The sequence below is a fragment of the Scyliorhinus torazame genome, chromosome 4 (assembly GCF_047496885.1).
Source record: "Scyliorhinus torazame isolate Kashiwa2021f chromosome 4, sScyTor2.1, whole genome shotgun sequence".
Lineage (NCBI taxonomy): Eukaryota > Metazoa > Chordata > Chondrichthyes > Carcharhiniformes > Scyliorhinidae > Scyliorhinus > Scyliorhinus torazame.
The window spans coordinates 259,025,602-259,045,381 of NC_092710.1; the positions used below are offsets into that span (position 1 = coordinate 259,025,602).

The window sequence follows — 19,780 nt, forward strand, 5'->3', positions numbered from 1 at the left end:
TGGAGGGTACGGGAGAAGAAGGCCACGGGTCTGCCCGCTTGGTTGAGGGTGGCGGCCAGAGCTACATTGGACGCATCGCTCTCGACCTGGAAGGGGAGGGACTCGTCGATGGCGCGCATCGTGGCCTTTGCAATGTCTGCTTTGATGCGACAGAAGGCCTGGCGGGCCTCCGTCGACGGGGAAGATTGTGGACTGGATTAGGGGTCGGGCTTTGTCTGCGTAGTCGGGGACTAACTGTGCGTAATAACTGAAAAACCCGAGACAGCGCTTCAGGGCCTTGGGACAGTGAGGGAGGGGGAATTCCACAAGGGGGCGCATGCGTTCAGGGTCAGGGCCTATAACTCCATTTCGCACTACGTCGCCGAGGATGGCTAGGCGGTCGGTGCTAAATACGCATTTATCCTTATTATACGTTAAGTTAAGGATTTTCGCGGTCTGGAGAAATTTTCGGAGGTTGGTGTCGTGGTCCTGCTGGTCATGGCCGCAGATGGTGACGTTATCCAGATCCGGGAACGTTGCACGTAAGCCATATCGGTCAACCATTCGATCCATCTCGCGTTGGAAGACCGAGACCCCATTAGTGACACCAAAGGGAACCCTTAAAAATTGGTAGAGCGGCCCATCTGCTTCGAAGGCTGTGTATTTGCGGTCACTTGTACGGAGGGGTAGCTGATGGTAAGCGGACTTGAGATCCACCGTGGAGAAGACCTTGTATTGTGCGATCCTGTTTACCAGGTCGGCTCTACGGGGTAGAGGGTACGCATCCAGCTGCGTAAACCTGTTGATGGTCTGACTGTAGTCAATGACCATCCTATGTTTCTCCCCGGTCTTCACCACCACTACTTGAGCTCTCCAGGGACTGTTGCTAGCTTCAATGACCCCTTCCCTCAGTAGCCTTTGGATCTCTGACCTGATGAAGGTCCGGTCCTGGGCACTGTACCGTCTGCTCCTGGTGGCGACGGGTTTGCAATCCGGGGCGAGGTTCGCAAACAGGGACGGCGGGTCGACCTTAAGGGTCGCGAGGCCGCAGACAGTAAGGGGAGGTATAGGGCCACTGAATTTGAAGGTCAGGCTTTGCAAGTTACATTGGAAGTCCAACCCCAGGAGTGTAGCCGCGCAGAGGTGCGGCAGGACATAAAGGCGGAAAATGTTGAATTTCCTGCCTTGGACAGTGAGGTCTGCTAGGCAGAACCCCTTTATCTCCACCAAGTATGACCCGGAGGCCAGGGAGATTCTTTGGTTTCCAGGGTGGGTAACAAGTGAACAGCGCCTTACCGTGTCGGGGTGTATAAAACTCTCCGTGCTCCCAGAGTCGATCAGGCAAAACGTCTCGTGGCCGTTGATGAACACCGTCGTCGTTGCAGTTGCGAGTGTCCAAGGTCGATTTTGGTCCAGCGTCACCGAGGCCAGATGGAGCAGTTGTGGGTTGTGATCGGGCAGCGTGTAGTCGGCCGTACTGGGGGCCTGGGGTCCCATCCAAGATGGCTTCTCCCATGGATCGCACATGGTGGTCGGGGATGGACAAAATGGCGGCGCCCATCCATCCAGCGTGGTGTCCGAGGGGCAAGATGGCCGCGCCCGTGGGTCGGACGTGGCCCTAGGATAGGGGGGGGGTGGCAGTGAGTGCTGGCCGCCTGGGGCCCGAGGGGAAGATTGCCGCGTCGGTCCGGAGTCGCTGGAGACCGTGGCCACGGCTCGTGCCTAGCAGACCGCCACAAAATGGCCCTTCTTGCCGCACCCTTTGCAGGTGGCGGTGTGGGCCGGGCAGCGCGTGCAGGGATGCTTCACCTGCCCGCAGAAGAAACAGCGGTGCCCGACGGAGTTAGCGGGCCGTCTTACAGCACAGGCCTGCGGGGTCACGGGGAAGGTCAGTGGGGCTGCCGCTGCGGGATGCCACGCAGCCCAGGGGGCCGCCGCGCGGTTGGGCGCATAGGACTGCGTGTTTCTGGAGGCAACATCCATGGACCCTGCCAGGGCCCGTGCCTCTCTCAGTCCCAGGATGTCCTTTTCTAGGAGTCTTTGCCGGATCTCTGAGGAGCTCATACCTGCTACGAAGGCATCCCGGATTAGAAGTTCCGAGTGCTCGCTCCCCGAAACTTGCGGGCAGCCACAGTTTCTGCCCAGCATCAGTAGCGCACGGTAGAAGTCCTCCAGCGATTCCCCGGGGCTTTGCCGTCTGGTTGCGAGCAGGTGACCTGCGTAGACCTGGTTACAGGGCGGTTATAATGTCCTTTTAACAGTTTGATCGCAGCATCATAGTCCTCCGCCTCCTCGATGAGGTTGAAGATTCCAGGGCTTACTCTCGAGTGCAGGAGATGCAGTTTCTGTTCTCTTGAGGGGGTGCCTCCGGCCGTCTCGAGGTAGCCTTTAAAGCACGCCAACCAGTGCTTAAATATCGCCGCCAGGTTCTCCGCGTGGGAGCTGAGTTGTAGACAGTCCAGCCTGATTCGGAGATCCATTCTTTCAGCTTAAGTGTAGTTGATTAAATTGATGCACGATCAATTACACTCAAAGACGGGGTTGTAACATAGCTGAAGGCTTTAATCGACTAGAACTGTTCCCCAGCAGCTTCGGTACAGAAAGTGAGGGCTGCTGGGACGGCACCGGTTCTTATACCCCGCCTGTCAAGGCGGAGCTACATACCAACAGCCAATGGTAAACTCCTAGGTTTAACCAATGGTCTTCGGCCTCTTGGGTACTGTAATACCTGATAATACCACACGTGGTTTGCGGGAACCCTCCCACATCGCTCACATGCTCTCCATTCCCTCAAAGAGTCGACTCAGCCTCGCCCCCGTGAGGTGCGCCCTACACTCGACCTTCAATTGAACTAGCTCCAATCTCGCGCACGAAGTTGAGGCATTTACCCTCTGGAGCACCTCACACCACAAACCGTTTTCCATAACTTACCCCAAATCTTCCTCCCACTTGGCTTTAATCCCCTCCATGGACAACCTGTCCTCCCCCAAAATCCTCCCTTAGATCGCCGACACCATCCCTTCTCCATTTGCCCTGCCATCAATACCTTTTACAACAATGAGGGGGTCGCCGCTATCAGGAAGCTCTGAACCTCCTTCTTAGCAAATTCTTGGAGCTGCAGTTACCTAAACCCTTTCCCTTGCTCCAGTCCATTCTTCTCCCTCAACTCTTCCAACCTCGCAAAACGTCCCCCTCGGAACAGGTCTTTTAATATCCTGATCCCCCTCTTCTCCCATCTCCGAAATTTCCCATCTAGCTTCTCCGGCTCAAACTTGTGATTCCCCCTGAACGTATCTCCCCTGATCCAGCCCCTAGCTTAAGGTGCTGCCTCAACTGCCTCCAAATCGTCAGTGTTGCCACCACCACTGAACTCCCAGAGTATTTGCCAGGGGCTATTGGGAGCGGCGCCGTTGCCAGATCCCTCAACACCAACAGACTATACAGACCCCCGTCCATTCTAACCCATTCTAACTCCCCCCTCCACCTAAATTTAAGATTATGTGTTTTCTTTCTCTCAAATTCTTATCACATGATGGCATTAACACTTCTTTATTGGTCTGATTCATGCTAGGTTTTGTTAAACCAATTCAATAATGTCCTGATTGGGTAAACTGAAAATCTACTGAATTTCCAAAGGCAATTGCTTTACCATATTCCAAGTCCAATTTTATTTGTGCCTTTTTCATGGATGGCTTGATCAGTAGCAACGGTATAAAACTCTGAATAATACTACATCCGAATTAATAACATGGCTGACTCCAACTATTCCACATCAAATCATCACTCTTTTCAGTGACCTTAATGTGTTGTCATCCCCAAACCTGAAGTAATTAGAACTTTCATATTCCTTGACCTGCTTCAATTCTTACTACTTAGGTAAACCGGAAAATCGCGCCCAAAGAATTCAATTCCAAAGAGGATGCAGGAGCAGAAGGACCTGGGCATATATGTGCACAGGTCATTGAATGTGGCAGAACAGGTTGAGAGAGCATTTACGGCAAACATGACCTTATAAATTGGGACAAAGGGTACAAAAGCAAGCAAGTTGTGTTAAACTTGTATAAAATACTTGTTCAGTATCAACTGGAGTACTTTGTGTCATTCATCATGGAGAATGTGAAGGCAGTAGCGAGAGTGCAGAAAAGATTTGTGGGAATGGTTTCAGGGATGAGCAACTTGTTACATAGATACAGCGGAGAAGCTGGGACTGTTCTCCTTGGAGAGAAAGCAGAGGGGAAATTTAATAGAGGTGTTCAAAATCATGAAAGATTGGACAGGATGGAAAGGGAGAAACTGTTCCCATTGGTGTAAGAATTGAAAATTAGGCGACACAAGATTTAAGGTAATTGGAAAAAGCAGCAATGGTAACATGAAGAAAACGTTTCATTACGCAGCAAGTGGTTAGGATCGGGAATGCACTACCTGACACTGTGGCGGGCCAATCGAAGCATTAAAAAGAGAATTGGATCATCATTTGAAACTTTAAACCGTGCAAGGATTTAGGGAAAAGGAAACGGAGCAGCACTTGGCAAATTGCGCCTGTAGAGAGATAGCACAGATGTGACAGGCTAAATGGCCTCCTTATGTTCTGTAACCATTCTATGATACTAAATGGATTGCAATAGTCTCTTCTTAGGCTTGTTCTTTTTCAACTTAGTTCTCTTATGTCACTTTTTAAAAAATATTATTTAACCTGCTCTTTTCTTTCTTCTCTTGATTCCTCCATCTCTTTATTTCTTTTAAACTTCATTTAGTCTGCTCCTTTGCCGTTGTTGACAGTTTCTTTATTCTATTTATTAAATCCAGTTCCTTTGCTTCTTTATCCTATTATCGCATTAGGGTGATAGACAATTTTGCAAAATGTCACCACGAGGTCCCAGCTGTGACACTGACATCAGTGCATCGTTAACAGCTCACATCTGGCAATTTTAAGCTCAAAATAGTTCAACGGCAATGCGGAGCTGAAATGTCCAATTAACATAATCCACAGCCAAGCCTCCCGCTGCAGCAATTACTGGCCCATTAAACCCTGACAAATAACATAAAACTTTTAAATCACAGGTTAAACTTTTCATAATCTGAAGTCTCTTCAAATCAAATAAATTCCCCAAGCAAAGTCTACTCACACTGGTAATTCACTAATTCAATTTTACGAGTAACTTTTTTTTACCTCTTGAGTGTGTTCTTTGAAGACTTGGAGGGGACCAATAGGACTTGCGGTGTCCCAGATCTGCACAGAGCCATCGCCACTGCCAGTGACCAGGACATGTTCATTGTTCTCACTCCAGGTAACGTCAAAAAGGCTGTCATTCCAGTCAAAACTAAACAAAAGAAAAACTTATTCAAAAGTAAGCCCTTTGCCTAATTTTCTGAAGAGGGTGCATAACGTCCACTGTATGCTGGATCAGCGAGGTCTGACACTGCATGAAATCTAAGGATTAAATGGCAGCTCTAATGAAATAATTACTTTGCTCATTATTATGTCAATATTTTTATTTTTAGAATCACAAATTTTGTGTCAGAATCACAATATTAACAACGTAATTTTAAAAGGTGGGAAGAAGAATCTACAGTAATGAAGAATATCTAATTGATTAAATAACATTTTCATGTTTTACACAACTCAGAAACCCAATTTTAATCACGGTTTTTCCTGCTAACATTCCAGAAGTGTAGTTTTTTTAATAATAATCTTTACTGCCACAAGTAGGCTTACATCAACACTGCAATGAACTTCCTGTGAAAATCCCCTAGTCGCCACATTCCAGCGCCTGTTCGGGTACACTGAGGGAGAATTCAGAATGTCCAATTCACCTCACAAGCATGTCTTTTGGGACTTGTGGGAGGCCGGAGGAAACCCACGCAAAACGGAGAGAACGTGCAGACTCTGCACAGATAGTGACCCAAGCAGGAATCAAACCTGGGACCCTGTGCTCTGAAGTGACAGTGCTAACCACTGTGCTACCATGCTGGGCATTGATATTGATATTGAAGAAAACTGAAGAGCCCTTGTTCATTTTGCAGTACCTCCTGAAAGGGACAATTCCAGCTTCTGTCTGTTCCAGCACCACTAATGTTCCACAACCTGAAAAGTAGCACAAACAAAAGATGTCAAGCAATTTTTTTTTAAATTCATTTCAGCAGTTACCCAATGTATAAGTTCCAAAAGACATGTGTTATTCAAATCTGTTCTTTTTCATTTCATCCACCCAGTTCCATATCACTAGTAGTATTTCTTTATTACCAGTACAGCACAAATTCACAGACAATATAATCACAGGGCTTGGGAGCACATACCTAGGTAAGAAATACCTAAATTCAACATTGCAGAAATTGTACACTGCACTACGCTTGCATTATACAGTAAGGCTATAACAAATTTGGTCTAATTCTTATAACTTATAGAGGCAGTAACAGAAAATTATCACAAGTTATTTTCTATTACAGAAAAATATAATATAGGTCAGTCAAGCACATTTTTAAATAGTTGCAGAATTCAATCCAATTTACATCAGAGTCAAATCCATACCAAGAACCCTCAAAATAAGACTGCTGATCGCTGACCCCCTAGGTTGGGGAGGCGCAAAGGTGTTGGCTGTGTTTATGAGGGACATGGAGGAATGGACCTGTGGATGTTTCTGCACCCGCAGGAGAGGGGGTATTCGTTCTTTTTGGCAGCACACAATGTGTATTCGAGGATAGACTTTTTGTTATGGGTAAGGTCCTGTTGGCAGGGGTGAGAAAGGCAGAATATTCTGCGATTGTCATATCGAACTGTGCTCCACATTGAGTGCTTGTGGTCCTGGAGAAAGGGCCGGTACAGAGGCCTGCGTGGAGGCTGGACGTGTGGTTATTGGCCGACCCAAACTTTTGCACCAAAATGGGAAGGGTGATTGAGAACCTGTAGGATTTAATAGGAATGGAGAGGTGTCGCCATCAGTGGCGTGGGAAGCATTGTAAGCAGTAGTGAGGGGCGAGGTCATCTAGTTTAAGGTTCAGGTGGACAGGGAGGCAAGGGAGGAGCGGCAATGGGTGGTAGAGGACATTTTGACGGTGAATGGAAGGTATGCGGAGGATCCAGCTCCAGATCTTCGGGTGAGAACGAAGGATCTGCAGGCGAGATTTGACGTTTTGTCCACGGGAAAGGCGATTCAGCAATTAAGGTGGGCGAAGAGGGTTGTATATGAGTACGGGGAGAAGGTCAGCCACTTGTTGGGAGGGCCAGCTCCGCCGGCAAGAGGCGGCGATATTGATTGCTCAGGTCCGGTACAGGACAGGGGGGTTGGTGGTGGCACTGGAGCAGGTGAGTAAGGTTATTTGAAGAGTTTTATAATAATCTGTATAAGTTGGAGCCTCCGGAGGATACGTCAGACATGAGGGAGTTTCTGGGGTGGTTGGAGTATCCTGAGGTGGGAGAGTAGGAGAGGGCAGGGTTGGAGGAGCCTGTGGTGGTGGAGGAAGTTCAGGCGGCGACAGGGATGATGCAGACGGGTAAAACACCAGGGTCGGGTGGCTTCCCAGTTGAGTTTTATAAGACGTTTCTGGATAAGATGGCGCTGTTGCTGGTGGAGATGTTCAAGGACGCGGTAGCGAAGGGGGTACTGCCAGACACTATGGGACAAGCATCCATTTCTCTGTTGGATAAGGATCCAGTAGAGTGTGGGTCGTACAGGCCAACGTCGTTATTGGATGTGGATGCCAAAATTCTGACAAAGGTGGTGGCGCTTAGGTTGGAGGAGTGCCTCCTGAAGGTGATTGGGGAAGAGCAGATGGGGCTCATGAAGGGCAGACAGTTGTCGTCTATGTGCAGAATCTATTGAATGTGGTGCTTTCTCCGGCAGAGGTAAGGAATTGGAGGTGGTGGTGGCGCTGGATGCAGAGAAGAACATAGAACAAAGAACATAGAACAATACAGCGCAGTACAGGCCCTTCGGCCCACGATGTTGCACCGAAACAAAAGCCATCTAACCTACACTATGCCATTATCATCCATATGGTTATCCAATAAACTTTTAAATGCCCTCAATGTTGGCGAGTTCACTACTGTAGCAGGTAGGGCATTCCACGGCCTCACTACTCTTTGCGTAAAGAACCTACCTCTGACCTCTGTCCTATATCTATTACCCCTCAGTTTAAAGTTATGTCCCCTCGTGCCAGCCATTTCCATCCGCGGGAGAAGGCTCTCACTGTCCACCCTATCCAACCCCCTGATCATTTTGTATGCCTCTATTAAGTCTCCTCTTAACCTTCTTCTCTCCAACGAAAACAACCTCAAGTCCATCAGCCTTTCCTCATAAGATTTTCCCTCCATACCAGGCAACATCCTGGTAAATCTCCTCTGCACCCGCTCCAAAGCCTCCACGTCCTTCCTATAATGCGGTGACCAGAACTGTACGCAATACTCCAAATGCGGCCGTACCAGAGTTCTGTACAGCTGCAACATGACCTTCCGACTCCGGAACTCAATCCCTCTACCAATAAAGGCCAACACTCCATAGGCCTTCTTCACAACCCTATCAACCTGGGTGGCAACTTTCAGGGATCTATGTACATGGACACCTAGATCCCTCTGCTCATCCACACTTTCAAGAACTTTACCATTAGCCAAATATTCCGCATTCCTGTTATTCCTTCCAAAGTGAATCACCTCACACTTCTCTACATTAAACTCCATTTGCCACCTCTCAGCCCAGCTCTGCAGCTTATCTATATCCCTCTGTAACCTGCTACATCCTTCCACACTATCGACAACACCACCGACTTTAGTATCGTCTGCAAATTTACTCACCCACCCTTCTGCGCCTTCCTCTAGGTTATTGATAAAAATAACAAACAGCAACGGCCCCAGAACAGATCCTTGTGGTACTCCACTTGTGACTGTACTCCATTCTGAACATTTCCCATCAACCACCACCCTCTGTCTTCTTTCAGCTAGCCAATTTCTGATCCACATCTCTAAATCACCCTCAATCCCCAGCCTCCGTATTTTCTGCAATAGCCTACCGTGGGGAACCTTATCAAACGCTTTGCTGAAATCCATATACACTACATCAACTGCTCTACCCTCATCTACCTGTTCAGTCACCTTCTCAAAGAACTCAATAAGGTTTGTGAGGCATGACCTACCCTTCACAAAGCCATGCTGACTATCCCTGATCATATTATTCCTATCTAGATGATTATAAATCTTGTCTCTTATAATCCCCTCCAAGACTTTACTCACTACAGACGTGAGGCTCACCGGTCTATAGTTGCCGGGGTTGTCTCTGCTCCCCTTTTTGAACAAAGGGACCACATTTGCTGTCCTCCAGTCCTCTGGCACTATTCCTGTAGCCAATGATGACATAAAAATCAAAGCCAAAGGTCCAGCAATCTCTTCCCTGGCCTCCCAGAGAATCCTAGGATAAATCCCATCAGGTCCCGGGGACTTATCTATTTTCAGCCTGTCCAGAATTGCCAACACCTCTTCCCTACGTACCTCAATGCCATCTATTCTATTAGCCTGGGGCTCAGCATTCTCCTCCACAACATTATCTTTTTCCTGAGTGAATACTGACGAAAAATATTCATTTAGTATCTCGCCTATCTCTTCAGACTCCACACACAATTTCCCATCCCTGTCCTTGACTGGTCCTACTCTTTCCCTAGTCATTCGCTTATTCCTGGCATACCTATAGAAAGCTTTTGGGTTTTCCTTGATCCTTCCTGCCAAATACTTCTCATGTCCCCTCCTTGCATTTGATCGTGTGGAGTGGAGCCATTTGTTTGCGGTTTTGGAGGTGTTTGGGATTGGGCATACATTTGTGGCTTGGGTGAGACTGTTGTACAAGGAGCTGAGCCCAGTCCTGAGCCACCTGCGCTCCCAAATCCCTAAAATACCACCCCAACTCCCGCCCCAGGAGAAGATACCAGAAAACACTCACTTTTTCCCAAATTTAACTTGTGGCCTGAAAAAGCCCAAAATCTCTTAAGCAGTCCCAATATTCCTCCACTAAAGAGCCCAGGTTGGAGATATACAATAGCAGATCAGCAGCGTACAGGGACACTCCGTGCTCCATCCCACCCTCCCCTTCCCCCTCCATTTATCCGAGCACCTCAGCACAATTACCACCGCGATCAGAATCGAGGACATGCAACACCTCTGCCTCGTTCCCTGTGCAAAGTACCCTGTATTCATCTCATTTGTACGCCTTCCCTATCGTTGGCAAACTGGGTACAGGCTGTTAAGGTGAACATTTTGCCATGGTTTTTATCCTTGTTTCAGTGCCTGCTGGTCTTTTTGCCTAAAACAGTTTTTATCGGGGATGGAGAAACTGATTTTGTTGTTTGTGTGGGAAATGAAGGTAGCAAGGATTAGGTCAGCGCTCCAGAGAGGGCAACAGTAGAGGGGGCTTGGCCCTTCCGAACGTGTTATAATATTACTGGGCGGTGAACGCGGAAAAGGTGCTGGGCTGGTGTTGGGGGGGGCGGAGGCTTTGTGGGTGAAGATGGAGGCAGCCTTTTGGAAGGGGTCAGGGTTGCAGGCGTTGGCAACAGCGCCGCTTCCATTTGCCCCCAGGGAGGTATTCGAGGAGTCCGGTGGTAGTGGACATGCTGAAAATATTGAGACAGTTTCAGCAGCACTTTCAGTTGAGGGCAAAGTTTGGGTGCCGCGAGGGGAGGGTTTCATACATAGAAGATAGGAGCAGGAGGCGACTTTTGGTCCTTCGAGCCTGCTCCGCCATTCATCACGATCATGGCTGATCATCCAACTCAATAGCCTAATCCTGCTTTCTCCCCATAACCTTTGATCCCATTCTCCCCAAGTGCTATATCCAGCCGCCTCTTGAATATATTCAAAGTTTTAGCACCAACTACTTCCTGTGGTAATGAATTCCACAGGCTCACCACTCTTTGTGTGAAGAAATGTCTCTCATCTCTGTCCAAAATGGTTTACCCTGAATCCTCAGACTGTGACCCCTGGTTCTGGACACACCCATCATTGGTAACATCTTCCCTGCATCTACCCTGTCTGGTCCTGTTAGAATTTTATAAGTCTCTATGCGATCCCCCCTCATTCTTCTGAACTCCAGCGAGAACAATCCTAACCGAGTCAATCTCTCCTCACATGACAGTCCCGCCATCCCTGGAATCAGTCTGATGAACCTTCGCTGCACATCCTCGAGGGGCAGCACGGTAGCATTGTGGATAGCACAATTGCTTCACAGCTCCAGGGTCCCAGGTTCGATTCCGGCTTGGGTCACTGTCTGTGCGGAGTCTGCACATCCTCCCCGTGTGTGCGTGGGTTTCCTCCGGGTGCTCCGGTTTCCTCCCACAGTCCAAAGATGTGCAGGTTAGGTGGATTGGCCATGATAAATTTCCCTTAGTGTCCAAAATTGCCCTTAGTGTTGGGTGGGGTTACTGGGTTATGGGGATAGGGTGGAGGTGTTGACCTTGGGTAGGGTGCACTTTCCAAGAGCCGGTGCAGACTCGATGGGCCGAATGGCCTCCTTCTGCACAGTAAATTCTATGATAATCCTTCCTCAGAGGAGACCAAAACTGCACACAATACTCCAGGTGTGGCCTCACCAAGGTCCTGTACAATTGCAGCAACACATGCCTGTTTCTATACTTAAAACCTCTCGCAATGAAGGCCAACATACCATTAGCCTTCTTTACCGCCTGATGCACCTGCATGCTTACCTTCAGCGAATGGTGCACAAGGACACCCAGGTCCCTCTGCCCACTCTGCTCTCCCAATTTACAACCAATCAGGTAGTAATCTGCCTTCCTGTTTTTGCTTCCAAAGTGAATAACCTCACACTTATCCAAATTATACTGCATCTGCCATTGATTTGCCCACTCGCCAAACCTGTCCAGATCATGTTGTAGGATCCCTGCATCCTCGTCACAGTTCACCCTCCCATCCAACTTGGTATCATCTGCAAACTTTGAGATGTTACATTTTGTTCCTTCATCCAAATCATTGATATATATTGTGAATAGCTGGGGTCCCAGCACCGATCCCTGGGGCACCCCATTGGTTACTGCCTGCCAATTTGAAAAGGACACATTAATTCCTACTCTTTGTTTCCTCTCTGCCAAAAAGTTTTCTATCCACCTCAATACACTTCCCCCAATCCCATGCACTTCAATTTTGCACAATGATCTCTTATGTGTTTCAGGTACATGCAGGTGTAGGATTTTGTGAACTTTCTGGTTGCACCGGCCTCCTCGTTGCTGGAGGGGGTGTTGTCAGTGATGATGTTGGAGGGGGGAGTTGTCTCGGCAATTTATGGGAGGATTTTGGAGGAGGATCGGACACCTGTGGAGGCCAAGTGGGAAGAGGAGCTGGGGATGGCACTGGAGGAGGGACTGTAGTGTGAGGTGTTGGGAAGGGTGAATGCCTCAACCCCATGTGCGAGGCTAAGATTGATACAGCTAAATGTGGTGCACAGAGCGCACCTGACGAAGTTGAAGGTGAGCCGGTTGTTTGAGGGGATGGAGGATATTTGTGAGCTGTGTGGAGGGGCCCAACTAATCACGTACATATGATCTGGTCCTGTGTGAGGTTGGAGAGCTTTTGGGGGTCATTCTTCAGCACCATGTCAGCAATTTTATATGTGGACGTTGAGCCCAATGCCCTGGGGGCCATATTCGGGGTGTCGGACTTGCCGGAGTTACAGAAAGGAGAGGGTGGCAGATGATTTAGCCTTCGCCACGTTGACCGCTCAACAGGAGGGTCCTGTTGGGGTGGAGGTAAGCTTCCCCACCCTGTTCCTCGATGTGGCTGGGGGATCTAATAGAATTCTTGCACTTGGAGAAGGTGAAATTTGCTCTCAGGGGGGCAAGTGAGCGGTTCCACATGAGATGGGGTTTGTTTGTATTGCAATTTGGGGAGCTGGTTGCCGCCAACTGTTTGGGGGGGGAGGGGGGGGGGGGGGGTTGGGGATTTGTTTTATTTAGTGTGATTTTTATTTTGTCGATGTTGTTTTTTATACGTTTAATTGTTCCCAAAATGTGAAAACTCAAAAAATCTTTTTCAAAAAAAGAAATAAGACTGCCGACTGGTATCTTTTTTTACAGCTGCATGGCAGGAACAATTTAGACATCAAACCAAGAGGGATCATTCACTTTTCTCAACCAAGGATGTAGCCATACCTGCTCAGCCATTCCTCCTAAGCTTCCACCCATGTGCACCCAGCTTTAATACAAAATGGTTCAGAGAGAAATAAGCATTAGCTATGAAGATAACCAAGATTGCTAAATGGTAATGGGATGGAATGGGACCCAACAGAATCATCAGTCACCCGGATATTTTGGTGTTGCATCCATACTTAAATCATAGCCATTCAGAAAATAAACTCTATGCTCACCCGACTCCGCGAGGTGAATTGAGGCAACTTGAATGTTCCATCCAATCTCACCTGCCTAGACAGGTTTGGTTTTCAGCACAAGGGCCCAGAATCTCCTTTCTAGCAGCTCTGCCTTATGGCCTCAACTCATAGAAATTCTTTCCTTCTCATTCCATTCTGCATGGTTGTATTTTGCCTCTTTTGTTTCTGCAGCACACACTTTGCACTTCCTCCCTTCCAGCTTAGCTCCTAGCAGACTATCATGTCAACTATTAGTGTGTCCCCACTGAAGACTCTTTCAAAGTTCACTGGGGGCCTGAAGTGTAATGGCCTCAAATCAGTATCTCAGCCAGTCCTTATAATGGCCACACAGTCCAGACAAAACTCCATTCCGTAATTCCACACAATTCAGCACTTATTTAATTAGCTAAAGGGGACTGCCACTGAATTGTTGGCTTCATTTCTCTCCTCACATTCTTTGTTTTTCTGGTGAATAGCAACAACAATGGATTTAGGAAGAGAACATCTGCTAGTGCATCATTAATAAAACAAAAATCAATTAAAAATGCATGCCGGGTAAGATTAAATGACACTCCAGTCAGTAAAGACAGTTGCTATTCTGCCGTGGCCACGGTTTACAAAAGGCTTCATCGTCATACGAATCTATACTAGTGATTGAAGCACAGGCAAAAAGGTGGAGAGGCTTTCTCGGCTGATGTTTCAAATCAGATTTTACCAGCCCCAGGAGCAGATCCACCATGAGGTCCTCTGATCTGCTCATGTTATTGCTGTTATCCAAAAAAAACCAAGAATATAGGGAGAGAAATTAAGAATTCCAGAAGAAACTGGAATAAAATGATCAGGCACCCTGTAGGTCGAGCTTCAGGAACTCCTCCAATCAACTGGCAAATTAGTTGACATAGTGCAACAAATTAGTGCAACAAATTAGACACAGCCACGAGAGACACAGTCTTTTCATTCGTGGTGAGACACCTTTTTGAACAGCTGAAGGTCATGCGATGCAGGTACACCCACAGTGCTGCTAGGAAGGGTGATCCAGGATTCTGGCACAGCGACAGTGAAGGAATGCTGACATAGTTCCAAGTCAGGATGGTGAAAGGCTTGATGGTTGATGGGGAACTTGCAGATGGTGGTGTCCCCATGCATCTGCTGCCCTTGTTCTTCTCGGTGGGAGAGGTTGCGGGTCTGGAAGATGCTCTCCAAGGAGCCTTGGCGAGTTACTGCAGTGCATCTTGTATGATGGTAGACACTGCTGCCACTGTGTACAGTTAATAGAGGGAGTAAATGTTGAAGATGCTTGGTGGAGTGTAAATCAAGCGGGCTGCTTTTCTGGATGGTGTTGAGCTTCTTGAGTGTTGTTGGTGCTGCACTCATCCAGGCAAGTGGAGAGTATTCAATTACACTACTGACTTGTGCAAGTTTGTGGAATCAGCAGATGAGTACTATCTGCAGAATTCCCATCCTCTGACCTGCTCTTGTAACAACAGTATTAATATGGCTGGTCCAGTTCAGTGGTAACCCCCAGGATGCTGGGGGATTCAATGGTGGTCATGTCATTGAATGTCATATGAGTCATATGAGTAGAACCTCTCTTGGTGGAGATGGTCATAGCCTGGCACTTCTGTGGCGTGAATGTTACTTGCCACACATTTGTCCAAGTCTGAATGTTGTACAGGCCTTGTTGAATATAGGTAAAGACTGCTTCAGTATCTGAGGAGTTGCGAATGGTTCTGAACATGTGTGCAATCATCAGTGAACATCCCCACTTCTGGCCTTATGATGAAGGGAGGTCATTGATGAAGCAGATGAAGATTGTTGGGCCAAGGACACAACCCTTTAGTTTAGAAAAAAGTTCATTACTGCAGCAATTGCAGTGATATAGCAACATTTTATAAAGATTTTATACAGTTATATTCTGCATAAAGCACGTGGAACTAATTATTATATGAATATATATTCCAGGTTGACATATCCATTGTCCCATTGCAGTCATGTGCCACTAACAATGTCCCACCATCAGCACCTGGACCGCAAGTAATACACTGGACGAAGCTCCAATAAACTTCAATAAGCAAGGAACTTGAGAGTCATAAACACAGACCAATCCATCACACGAACCTGCCTCCCATCCATTGACTCCATCTACACCTCCCGCTACCTGGGGAAAGCGGGCAGCATAATCAAAGACCCTTCCCAGCCGGGTTAGTCTCCCTTCCAACCTCACCCATCGGGCAAAATACAAAAGTCTGAGAACATGCTCCAACAGATTCAAAAACAGCTTCTTCCCAGCTGTTACCAGACTCCTAAACGACTCTCTGACCAGATTAACACTACACCCCTGTATCATAGAACTTACAGAGCAGAAGGAGGCCATTCGGCCCATCGAGTCTGCACCGGCTCTTGGAAAGAGCACCCTACCCAAGGTCAACACCTCCGCCCTATCCCCATAACCCAGTAGCCCCACCCAACACTAAGGCCAATTTTGGACACTAAGGGCAATTTAGCATGGCCAATCCACCTAACGCGCACATCTTTGGACTGTGGGAGGAAACCGGAGCACCCGGAGGAAACCCACGCACACACAGGGAGGATGTGCAGACTCCACACAGACAGTGACCCAAGCCGGAATCGAACCTGGGACCCTGGAGCTGTGACGCAATTGTGCTATCCACAAGGCTACCGTGCTGCCCCTAATGCTTTACCCAATGCTGGATTTTATGTCGTTACATTGTGTACCTTGTTCATTGAAGCCTACTTGTGACAATAAGCAATTTTCATTCATTCATTTCATTTCATTGTGTTGCCCTATTATGTATTTATTTTATTTTCATGTACTTAATGAGCTGCTCGCAGAAAAATACTTTTCACTGTATCTCGGTACATGTAACAATAAACAAAATCCAAATCCAAATATTTTTGAGTCTAACTTAGGGCAGCACGGTAGCACTGTGGCTTCACAGTGCCAGTGTCCCAGGTTCGATTCCCCGCTGGGTCAATGTCTGTGCGAACGTGTCTGTGCACGTTCTCCCCGTGTCTGCGTGGGTTTCCTCCCAGTCCAAAGAAGTGCAGGTTAGGTGGATTGGACATGCTAAATTGCCCTTAGTGTCCAAAAAGGTTAGGAGGGGTTATTGGGTTACAGGGCTAGGGTGCAAGTGCAGACTCGACGGGCCGAATGGCCTCCCTCAGCACTGTTTGCATGTTCTGTTTTATTGAAACAGATATACCAGTGTATTTCTCTCAATTTAATTAAGAAATTCACATAACCACGTTGCCAATGAGGTGAAGCCGAGTTAGTGATGCAGCTTATCATAGAATCCCGACAGTGCAGAAAGAGGCCATTTGGCCCATCGAGTCTGCACCGACTGTATTAGTCAAATGGAATGTGGTTCAAAGTGCACTATTTTCGTCCTTAATAACTGGCAGGGTGCCCAGCCGTCCTTTTAAATAAATTGTCTCTTGCTCCCCAATGCCTGAGTGTCCCTTAAATCTATCCGCGACAGTTAATTGGTCACCGTGTGTTATGTAAAGGTTCAAACGTGTTTTCATCAGCAATGCATTATTATTATTCCATGTGCACTGGCCTGTCAAACGCCATTCCACCTGACTTGATACCTGGTTCTCTTGGTTTGAAAATGCAATCTGTTATTATATGCTTGCCTCACTGAATTGCGTGACTGCTTCCAACATTTCCCTGATAGTGATACAGAATTTAAGACACGAACGAACCGTTCGGTGCCCAGCACGGTACCTGCTATTCCATAATACTGGGAGGTAGCGCAGGCCAGTCTGGAGGGGAAAAAAGGAGAGACCTCTACGGCGTAGCCGTGCCGTGCAGGCACCCGGAAGGTTTTAACCAAGGCGCTGTCCACCATTCTTACAATCAAATAACATCCAGAGTGGAAAGTCAACGCCTTAACCCGCGGAAGGGGAGGAGGCTGCACCGCTGTGCTCCTGAGGCCGTGCGAACCCGGAAATGCCGTGGAACCGGGGCGCGGGTGGAACGCGAGCCCGGGGCCCGCGAGCGGCGCGCGGGTGGAACGCGAGCCCGGGGCCCGCGAGCGGCGCGCGGGTGGAACGCGAGCCCGGGGCGCGCGGGTGGAACGCGGTTGTTCGGGTTGCCTTTGCAAAAAGAAAACCGGATGGTGCCGGCTGACTAATTGCTGCAAGCGGAACAGCTCGTTCAGATTTTGCTCCAGCAAGGTCGTTTATTCGTAAGCAAAAAAAGTAAAGTAAAAGTCAGCGAGACTTAACCAGCATAAAAATAAAAGCAAAATACTGCAGATGTTGGAAATATTTCGCGGAACCGACACCGCGTTAACGTTTCGCGTCGAAGTGATTTCTTCCAGATTCCTAAAGAAGTCATGTTGGAGAGGAAACGAGTGTTTATTTTTAACCAGCTTTGCCCCCCCCCCCGCCTCCCTCGTGCCTCAAGTGTTGGATCCCCTTTGTTATTTAAAATGTTCTTTATTGACCACATCGCACCACACCCCTCTGCTGCTGTGGTGGGTTAGGTGGACTGGTCTACTTCTGCATTTCACTTTCTATGTATTTCATTACAGTGCCCCGGCCTCTCTCCGTCTCCCCGGCCCCGGCCTCTCTCCGTCTCCCCGGCCCCGGCCTCTCTCCGTCTCCCCAGCCCCGGCCTCTCTCTGTCTCCCCGGCCCCGGCCTCTCTCCGTCTCCCCAGCCCCGGCCTCTCTCAGTCTCCCCGGCCCCGGCCTCTCTCCGTCTCCCCGGCCCCGGCCTCTCTCCGTCTCCCCAGCCCCGGCCTCTCTCCGTCTCCCCGGCCCCGGCCTCTCTCCGTCTCCCCGGCCCCGGCCTCTCTCCGTCTCCCCGGCCCCGGCCTCTCTCCGTCTCCCCGGCCCCGGCCTCTCTCAGTCTCCCCGGCCCCGGCCTCTCTCCGTCTCCCCGGCCCCGGCCTCTCTCAGTCTCCCCGGCCCCGGCCTCTCTCCGTCTCCCCGGCCCCGGCCTCTCTCCGTCTCCCCGGCCCCGGCCTCTCTCAGTCTCCCCGGCCCCGGCCTCTCTCCGTCTCCCCGGCCCCGGCCTCTCTCCGTCTCCCCGGCCCCGGCCTCTCTCAGTCTCCCCGGCCTCTCTCAGTCTCCCCGGCCCCGGCCTCTCTCAGTCTCCCCGGCCCCGGCCTCTCTCAGTCTCCCCGGCCTCTCTCAGTCTCCCCGGCCCCGGCCTCTCTCAGTCTCCCCGGCCCCGGCCTCTCTCAGTCTCCCCAGCCCCGGCCTCTCTCCGTCTCCCCGGCCCCGGCCTCTCTCCGTCTCCCCGGCCCCGGCCTCTCTCCGTCTCCCCGGCCCCGGCCTCTCTCCGTCTCCCCGGCCCCGGCCTCTCTCCGTCTCCCCGGCCCCGGCCTCTCTCCGTCTCCCCGGCCCCGGCCTCTCTCAGTCTCCCCGGCCCCGGCCTCTCCGTCTCCCCGGCCCCGGCCTCTCTCCGTCTCCCCGGCCCCGGCCTCTCTCCGTCTCCCCGGCCCCGGCCTCTCTCCGTCTCCCCGGCCCCGGCCTCTCTCAGTCTCCCCGGCCCCGGCCTCTCCGTCTCCCCGGCCCCGGCCTCTCTCCGTCTCCCCGGCCCCGGCCTCTCTCCGTCTCCCCGGCCCCGGCCTCTCTCAGTCTCCCCGGCCCCGGCCTCTCTCCGTCTCCCCGGCCCCGGCCTCTCTCCGTCTCCCCGGCCCCGGCCTCTCTCCGTCTCCCCGGCCCCGGCCTCTCTCAGTCTCCCCAGCCCCGGCCTCTCTCAGTCTCCCCGGCCTCTCTCAGTCTCCCCGGCCCCGGCCTCTCTCAGTCTCCCCGGCCCCGGCCTCTCTCAGTCTCCCCAGCCCCGGCCTCTCTCCGTCTCCCCAGCCCCGGCCTCTCTCCGTCTCCCCAGCCCCGGCCTCTCAGTCTCCCCAGCCCCGGCCTCTCTCCGTCTCCCCAGCCCCGGCCTCTCTCAGTCTCCCCGGCCCCGGCCTCTCTCCGTCTCCCCGGCCCCGGCCTCTCTCCGTCTCCCCGGCCCCGGCCTCTCTCTGTCTCCCCGGCCCCGGCCTCTCTCCGTCTCCCCAGCCCCGGCCTCTCCGTCTCCCCGGCCCCGGCCTCTCTCAGTCTCCCCGGCCCCGGCCTCTCTGTCTCCCCGGCCCCGGCCTCTCTCCGTCTCCCCAGCCCCGGCCTCTCCGTCTCCCCGGCCCCGGCCTCTCTCAGTCTCCCCGGCCCCGGCCTCTCTCAGTCTCCCCGGCCCCGGCCTCTCTCAGTCTCCCCGGCCCCGGCCTCTCTCCGTCTCCCCAGCCCCGGCCTCTCTCAGTCTCCCCGGCCCCGGCCTCTCTCAGTCTCCCCGGCCCCGGCCTCTCCGTCTCCCCGGCCCCGGCCTCTCTCCGTCTCCCCAGCCTCGGCCTCTCTCCGTCTCCCCGGCCCCGGCCTCTCTCAGTCTCCCCGGCCCCGGCCTCTCTCAGTCTCCCCGGCCCCGGCCTCTCCGTCT

The 19,780-nt window shown here is 50.8% G+C and overlaps 1 protein-coding gene across 1 annotated transcript in view; it reads right to left on the reverse strand.

Moving 5' to 3' along the window:
- Positions 1 to 17,458, reverse strand: part of pex7 (peroxisomal biogenesis factor 7) — a 138,855-nt gene extending 121,397 nt beyond the window's left edge. The window contains exons 1-3 of the mRNA XM_072499668.1: positions 17,083 to 17,458; positions 6,007 to 6,064; positions 5,150 to 5,300 (exon numbers count right to left, since the gene is read on the reverse strand). Of these exons, the coding sequence (XP_072355769.1) occupies positions 5,150 to 5,300; positions 6,007 to 6,064; positions 17,083 to 17,206 (333 nt within the window). The 5' untranslated portion in view covers positions 17,207 to 17,458. The remainder of the gene's footprint in view (positions 1 to 5,149; positions 5,301 to 6,006; positions 6,065 to 17,082) is intronic.
- Positions 17,459 to 19,780: the final 2,322 nt, after the last annotated feature.